General features: G+C 47.8%; 1 protein-coding gene across 1 annotated transcript in view; it reads left to right on the top strand.

Moving 5' to 3' along the window:
- FRMD6 (FERM domain containing 6) overlaps nt 1-7,186 on the top strand; it is a 24,987-nt gene extending 17,801 nt beyond the window's left edge. The window contains 4 exon segments of the mRNA XM_031066310.1: nt 1-55; nt 2,256-2,381; nt 3,790-3,881; nt 4,546-7,186. The exon segment at nt 1-55 is cut by the window's left edge and continues 143 nt beyond it. Coding sequence (XP_030922170.1) covers nt 1-55; nt 2,256-2,381; nt 3,790-3,881; nt 4,546-4,830 — 558 coding nt within the window. The 3' untranslated portion in view covers nt 4,831-7,186.
- The last annotated feature ends 1,158 nt before the right edge of the window (nt 7,187-8,344 follow it).

The raw sequence follows: 8,344 nt of genomic DNA, 5'->3' as shown, positions 1-8,344 counted from the left end.
GCGGGCGTGGAGGGCGGCGGGAAGGAGCGGCTGGAGGAGGATTCCCAGGATGACGGTGAGGCGCTGCCTTGGGTTGTTACTGTAAATCAAAGGCGACTCCGACAAAGGGGAGAGAGAATGGTGCATCTGACTTGCCTTGGTTTGGAAAGACAGGAGTCTGCTGAGGAAGGCAGGAGTCTCCCTTGAAATGGAGAATGTGAGCCTTCCCCACCCCTCCGAATTGCTATAAATTTTAAATTAAGGGGCTCTCAGGCAAAAATATGGGAGCAGGAAATAACAGTTCTTTAATAGAGAAGAAAAAAAAATAAAAGGATAAAATAAACAATGCAGTCCACTAGAAGAACACTGCCAGAGTCAGAACCCAACCTGACACCCTGTGGGTCAGGGTTTTGGTGGCAGTCCCATTGGAATTGTGGCTGCAGCCCTCCTGCAGTGTCAGGGGTGGTTCTGTTGGAGCAAGGGGGTCCTGTAGAGAAAGATGTATTTTTCTTCTGGAGATCCAGTGGAAGGAGACACAGCCGCTGTTTCTCTGGGGAGTCCCGTGGAGAAGCCGTGCTGGTGCCTCAAAAACCTCTGGATTATATCCGAGTAGCAATGCTTGGCTCCTCCCCCTGGGCGGAGCATCTCACAATGGGGTGTTCTAGTTCTTATCAGTCATGCAGTGACATTCAATAGTCTGTTATCAGCAGAGGTCCCCTCCTGAGGGAGGTGTGAATGTGGTCACTCAAAGGCAAACTGCCCACTTGACAAAGATAATCTGCCATACAGATGGTAATTGAAAACATCTTGCATTGCAATCTTCAACAGACTCCATCACCAGAAGGCTAATTAATTACTTTATTATTACTATGTTTTTTATTATTACTATTTATTACTATTTTACTATTTATTACTATTTTTTTATTATTGCTATTATTACTTCACATCAAATCACCACTTGGGATTTGAAGCAGCCGCCTGATACTGACGCTTCGTAGATGTCGTATGATTATTCCTCTATATTTCTATCTACTGATGAGGATCTTACTCTTCTAGTATATTAATTACAGTCAACTTCCAATCCTCAGAATCTGGTTTAAATCCAGAGAAGAGTAATAAACATAATCTTATTCATATTAGCCCTATCACTGACACTAAGCATTGTATCTAAACTGAATCTGCCCTGCACTCTGCACACACCTGCTCACCCTGCACTCATCTCTGATTCTCTCATGACTATCCCATGACAGTCCAGCACACACACACACTTGGCCCTGCTAGGCCAAGGGAACAGAACATCCTCGCTTTGGGTAAACAATCTCCATATTGCATTCTACTTTAGCACAGCACAGGCACAGCAAGAGAGATAAGAATTGTGTTTTCCTTCTTCTCTGCTTGTCTCAGAGCTTCTCTCTGTTCAGGCATGGGAATACCACAGGTTGTCCAGGCACTAGGGTGGTTGGAGGGTGTGTGGTGGTCTTTGCAGGGATCTCAGGTCCTCATTATGTAGATTGTCAGACACTAAAGATTTTAATTTTTTTAAGATTTCTTTAGCGGGGGTAACAGCTCCTGATAGTTGTTATTTTGACAGCATCTTGCACAATTTATTCCTGCAAATGGCAGATTTGCTTTCTGCTAGATGTTATTATTGAGGGAAGAGATGAGAATCTTGACTCCGTGTTTCAGAAGGCTGATTTATTATTTTATTATATATATCATATGAAAATTATATACTAAAACTATACTAAAATAATAGAAGAAACTATACTAAAAGAACCCCTGCGAAACTCCATGTTTCAGAAGGCTGATTTATTATTTTATTATATATATCATATGAAAATTATATACTAAAACTATACTAAAATAATAGAAGAAACTATACTAAAAGAACCCCTGCGAAACTCCATGTTTCAGAAGGCTGATTTATTATTTTATGATAAATATCATATGAAAAGAAAATTATATACTAAAACTATACTTAAAAGAATAGAAGAAAGGATTTCATCAGAAGGAATGAAAAGAATGAATAATAAAATCTTGTGGCTGCTCACAGCCTCGACACAGGTGGCTGTCGTTGGTCACCAAGTAAAAACAATTTCACATGCTGGGTAAACAGTTCTCCAAATCACATTCCAAAGCAGCAAAACATGGAGAAGCTGAAGCTTCCCAGCTTCTCAGGAGAAAAGATCCTAACGAAAGGATTTTCCATAAAATATGTGACAGAGGGTGCTCCGAAGGGGCACGGCTGACTTGTCCTGTCTGCTGGTGCCCTGCAGAGATTGAGATGCTGGTGGATGACCCCCGGGAGCTGGAGCAGGCTGGGGAGATGGAGGTGAGCCCCGACATGTGTGTCTACATCACCGAGGACATGCTGCTGTCCCGCAAGTTCAACGGGCACTCGGGTAAGGTGCTGGCTGCTTCTCTTCCCAATGCCCCGGTGCCAGTCACGCCTTTGGGAGCTGGGATGGGATGGTCTTCAAGGTCTAAAGAGGTCTTCAAGGTCTAAAGAGGTCTTCAAGGTCTAAAGAGGTCTTCAAGGTCTAAAGAGGTCTTTAAGGTCTCTCCCAAGCCTGGTCATTCTGTGTGTCCTGGTTTAGGGCAAATTTGGGAGAAAATTCCAAAAGGGGGCCCCTGCAGAAAGCAAACCCACACAGCCCCTCCTCACAATCGGTTTGGGAAGGATTCCTCAGAGATAAGTAGAAAGAACCTGTTTATTTAACAGGCACAGCATCCCCAGCACACACAGTGAACAATACCAGGTGACACCACTCTGTCACCGCTCTGAAATGATGACAAATTCAGAAAGTCTCTCTGGGGGTGGTCGCTCTGTTATCAGTCCCTCCTGTGCTGGGGCAGCTGCTGCAGCCACAAGGTGCAAACTCTTGGGGTTCCCAGGTCCCAGTCTGGAGCAGGCTCGAGTAGGTCCAAAAAAGAGAAAGGAAAAACAGTCCAGGGAAAAATTGGACTGCTTAGCTAAACTAACTAATGAGCAGAAGCAAAAAGCAAGAGCAAAGCGAAAAGCCCAGCAAAAAGCAAAAGCAGCACCATGTACTGCCCTGTCTGTGTGTCCTGCCAGACATGGGGGAGCAGCTGATAACAAAACCAAAACAAAACTTTCACTCTTCAGAGCCAGTCTTGAAGGCACAGAGCATAATATTCAGCATAAACAGAACACACAGATGGGGATACAAGCATCACAACATCACCCTGGGACACCCTGGTTCTCTGGTGTTGGCAGGGCAGAGTTAGCCCCAGGTGTCTGGTTGGGATGCTGGGAAAAGCTGTTCACTCAATGGGTTGAAGGAGTGATGGGGTAAAGAAAAGAGGAACCTCTCTCAGGTTGTGCCAGGGGAGGTTTGGATTGGATATTGGGGGAAATTTCTTCACAGAAAGGTTTGTCCAGCCCTGGCACAGCTGCCCAGGGCAGTGGTGGAGTCCCCATCCCTGGAGGGATTTAAAATCCCTGTGGATGTGGCACCTGGGGACAGGGGACAGTGGTGACCTTGGCAGTGCTGGGGGAACAGTTGGACTCCATGACCTTCTCTGGAGCTGTGCTTGCACCCAGAAAGTCGCTTGCAGCTCTGAGCTGGGAGCTACTGGGAGGTCTTTGGGGATGCCAGGCTCCCTGGGGACAGCTTTGGATGCCAATTTGGGGCAAATTTGGGATGCTTTGTAGGCAACGCTGTTTGCAGGTGGAGCTGTTGGGCTGAAGCATTGCACTGAGGGAGCCTTTGCCCCCATGGACAGCAGGAGTGGATGCCGAGAGAGCTGAGCCACCCCAAAATAACCTTTGCACCCTCCTCTGTGCAGGACTCATCGTGAAGGAGATCAGCTCCTCCACCTCCAGCTCCTCAGAGACCGTGGTGAAGCTGCGCGGGCAGAGCACCGACTCCTTACCCCAGGTACGTGGGGCTGGGGCTTCGGGATTCCCAACTTTCCTGGAGAAAAGGAGGCTCAGAGGTGACCTCATGGCTCTCTGCAACTCCCTGCAGGGAGGCTGCAGACAGGTGGGGTTGGTCTCTGACAGAACCAGAGGACACAGTCTAGCTACATCAGGGAAGGTACAGGTTGGATTATCAGGATTATTAGGAAGAAATTTTTCACTGAAAGAATAATAAAGTACTGGGATGCTCTTCCCAGAGAGGTGTTAGAGTCACCATCTCTGGATGTGTTTAAAAAAAGACTGGACGTGGCACTGGGTGCTAGAGTCTGGTTGTGGTGTTAGGGCATAGGTTGGACTTGATCTTAGAGGTCTCTTCCAACCTCATTATTCTGTGAGTCTGTGAATTCAGTGAATTCTGTGATTCTGTGAATTCTGTGATTCTGTGAGTCTGTGTCTTTGAATTCAGTGAATTCTGTGAAGAGTCTGTGATTCAGTGACTTCTGTGATTCTGTGAGTCTGTGAATTCTGTGAGTCTGTGAATTCTGTGATTCTGTGAATTCTGTGAATGCTGTGATTCTGTGAATTCTGTGAGTCTGTGAATTCTGTGATTCTGTGATTCTGTGAATTCTGTGAACCCCGGGGGCTCCCTGGCACATCCTGAGCCTCCTCTTGGCTTTTCCCAGACGACGTGCAGGAAACCCAAGACATCAACAGACAGGCACAGCCTGAGCCTGGATGACATCAGGCTCTACCAGAAGGACTTCCTGCAGCTGGCCAACCTGTGCCAGGACACGGCGCAGAGCTTCACCTTCGGCTGCGCCCACGGCCTGGACCACGAGGGGCTCTACTGCAACGGCTGCCTGGCCCAGCAGTGCATCAACATCCAGGACACCTTCCCTGTGAAAAGAACCAGCAAATATTTCTCCTTGGATCTGACCCACGACGAGGTGCCCGAGTTCGTGGTGTGAGCGTGGGGAGGCTCCGGCGCCGCCCTGCCCTGCTCCCTGCAGACCGTGCTGGAGACCTTGGCCCTGCTGGGGAAGGGGCAGGATGGGGATCCCGCGGGCACAGAGTGGATTCCAGAGGAGTTTGTGCCCAACACAAGCTGTCTCGTTCCGAGGGGCAGGGGCGCAGCTCAGCTGGAGCTGGCAGGAGCCCGCCTGTGCTTTGTCGTGGCCTCTCTCCCCCCACTCCTTGCCCCCAGGTGACTCTGGGGTGGATGGAAAGTGCCAGACTGTCTTGTTCAAGCCAAGCCAAAGAAATGTAAATAACCCTAAAGGCCAGTATGGGAAGGGAGAATTAAGCAATAACCAGCCAGGTGATGTTCCATGGAGGAAGGCATGGCCAGCAGCTCCTGGGGCAGAGCGTGAGCCCAGTTTTTTTCCAAAAACACGTGCTGGAGGTCAGGCCACAGCAGTCCCAGCCAGGTGGATGATGGCTGGAAGCTCTCAGAGCCATTTGCAACTTGGTTTTTTTTATATTTTTCTCTTTTTTTTCTTTTTCTTTTTTTTTTTGAGAACAAAAACCCCAAAACCCCCCAAAAAAAGAACCCACCCTTCCAAAAAAAAAAAAAAAGAAAGCAAAGCAGGATGGGAAAAAAAAATAAATCCCCTATAAGGATAATGCAATAATGCATTCCAAACATTGAATATCTAGAGAATACATATATAAATATATCAAGGTATGTATGTTTATATATGTCTGGATCTTATAGACCCATTTGCATTTTACTCCTGCTCTGAAACACCTTTTATACAAAAGATCTGCCTCTCTTCTTTCATGAACTCTATCAAAAATCCTATTTTTTTTCTTCCTAAGCACCAAGGTGAGAAAACAGACTTTCCTCTTGAGGAGAATGCGCATCCTTGCCTTGTCTGTGTAGCTCTTCCCACTGCATCTCCCTTCCCTTTTCCCAAGGCTTTTCATGCATCCTTAGGTGTCTTACAGCTGCAATAATTCTGCCAGAGGATGATGGTGACGTGCTAGGAAAATCCAGGGGTGGTTTCTGAGTGTGTCCCAGGGAAGGCAGACAGCCCAGGTGGAATATTTGCTGATTGCAGAGTTAATTATCACAGCACAATGCCTTTGTAGTGGATATTTTTAATTAGAGTTTAGCCATTGACAGCCAAAGTTTTGCCATATTTTGATACACCACCTTTTTTTTTTTTAAACTGGAAGCTTTTCTTAAAAAAAAAAACAAACCCAAAAAAATTATAATTATTTTATAAATAAGCACAATCTTATTTTTATAAGAAATGTCGGGGGAGGGAGCTGAGAAATGGGAGCTGGTACCAAAAGAAATGGAGAGGAGCTATAGGCACAGTGCAAAAGAAAAATAAAAATCTCTTGGGATGTCGGGATATGGGAGAGCTGCTGTGGGACTGTGGCACTGTGCCCCCACCCCAGAGCTTGATCTGGCCCTGCCTGAGGGGTTTTGTGGGCAAATAATGTCAAAATCCCGTGTTGGCAGGGCAGGATGGGCGTCCCTAAAGCATCCTTGTGTCCCTAAATCCACACAGGGCAGCTGGGGGGGTGCTTTGGTTTGGGGGCCACCCCGCCAAATACCCCACAAACCTCTCTTTGGGTGCTGGGATAACATCTGTGAGTCACAGCTGGGTTTGCAGTGTGAGTTTCCATGCTGGCACAGGCAGGAAAATTCCCCAAATTCATCCCCAGCCTCTTTTTTCCCTCCCCTCTGGGTGCTCTCCATGGGACCCTCACCCTGCAGAAACACAGAGCTGGAGGGGGAAAAGGGATAAAATGTGTAAAGAAATGTGTAAAGAAATATGTAAAGAAATGGGGAGGGGGCAGCCCCATCCCATTATCCTGCACCCAGAGCTGGGGTGGAACAATGGGGTTGGGATGGGATGGAGCCCTAAAACAGCACCAGTGGCAGGGAACAGGGGGACACAGAGGTGCCATTGGAGCAGGGGGACACAGAGGTGCCATTTATTCCCAGTTTTCCCACAGGTGGCCGTGCCCTGCTGCCCTTGGGGCCGTTCCCCCTGCAATAAGGATCTGTCTGTCTGTCTGCACAAAATAATCCTTTCTGTGAAAGGATCTTCCCATCAGGGCTGATGGGAGAGCCCAGTGACTGTGTTGCAAAAAAAAAAAAAAAAAAAGGAGCAGGAAAAAAAAAAACCAAAAAAAAAAGAAAAAAAAAAAAAAAAAAAAAAAGAAAGAAAAAAAAAAAAAAAAAAAAAAAAGAAAACTCCAGGAAAATCGAGCGAAAATCCCCGGAAATTCTTTTGTACCAATGAAGTTTGTCGTGTGCCTTTTGCAGAACGGCTGGAGGTGACAATAAAGTGACAGTTGTTTGCATCACTTTGGCTCTTGGAGATGGAAATTGCTCCCAGGCTTAAGGGGGAGATGGAGCAGGGCTGGATTTCAGGGTAACCTTGCATTTATTGGGTTCTCAGCTCAGGTTAGGGCAACTCCTGCCTCAGGCAGAGCAGTGGATGGGCTGAGCCTTTCAGTCCTGATTTTTGGTGGGTTTTGGTGATTTTTGGTGGGTTTTGGTGATTTTTGGTGGGTTTTGGTGATTTTTGGTGGGGTTTTGGTGATTTTTGGTGGTTTTTGTGCAAGTTTCAGCCGCTTCCCAGGCTTAAGGGGGAGGTGGAGCAGGGCTGGATTTCAGGGTAACCTTGCACTTATTGGGTTCTCAGCTCAGGTTAGGGCAACTCCTGCCTCAGGCAGGGCAGTGGATGGGCTGAGCCTTTGAGTCCTGATTTTTGGTGGTTTTGTGGTGGGTTTTGTAGAAGTTCCAGCCACTTGCAGCACTCTGGAGTTGGGAAGAGACACGGGGGGGTGCCTGAAATAAGTGGGAGTGTGGAGTGTCCATAGCAGGGATCCTGGTGGGATGCTCAGGGGGGTCCCCAACCTTCAGGAGCTGTGGGGTTGGTGGCTTTTGATGATTTTTGGTGGTTTTTGTGCAAGTTTCAGCCACTTCCATCACTGGAGTTGAGAAGAGACACAGGGGGAGCTCCTGAAATAAGTGGGAGTGTGGAGTGTCCATAGCAGGGATCCTGGTGGGATGCTCAGGGGGGTCCCCAACCTTCAGGAGCTGTGGGCTTGGTGGTTTTGGGTGGTTCTCATGGATTCTCCAGTGCCTGATGGAAGGTTTGTGCTGCCTTTCCCCTCCACAGCAGCCAGGACCACCCTCCCATCTCCCACTGGTGCTAATTAAACTCAGAATATAATTGGCCACTTCTTTTCCGTGTGGTTTTTGGGCCAGGTTTGCTGATCCTGGCACCTCCTTCCTCCAGCCAAGGAAAACTGGGGAAGGTGCCACCACCCACAACCTTCCCGTGTCCCCATTTCCAGTTTCTGGGTCTCAGTGGATTTATCCTCTCACAGGGAGAGGGTGTGGAGTGCCAGGACCCAGGGAATGGCTTCCCACTGCCAGGGGGCAGGGGTGGATGGGATTTTGGGAGTTAGGAATTCCTGGCTGTGAGGATGGGGAGGGGCTGGGGTGGAATTCCC

The sequence above is a fragment of the Geospiza fortis genome, unplaced genomic scaffold (genome assembly GCF_000277835.1).
Source record: "Geospiza fortis unplaced genomic scaffold, GeoFor_1.0 scaffold23, whole genome shotgun sequence".
NCBI classification, from domain to species: domain Eukaryota; kingdom Metazoa; phylum Chordata; class Aves; order Passeriformes; family Thraupidae; genus Geospiza; species Geospiza fortis.
Note: the sequence above shows the minus strand (reverse complement) of the source record. Positions and strands in the feature narration are given on the sequence as shown.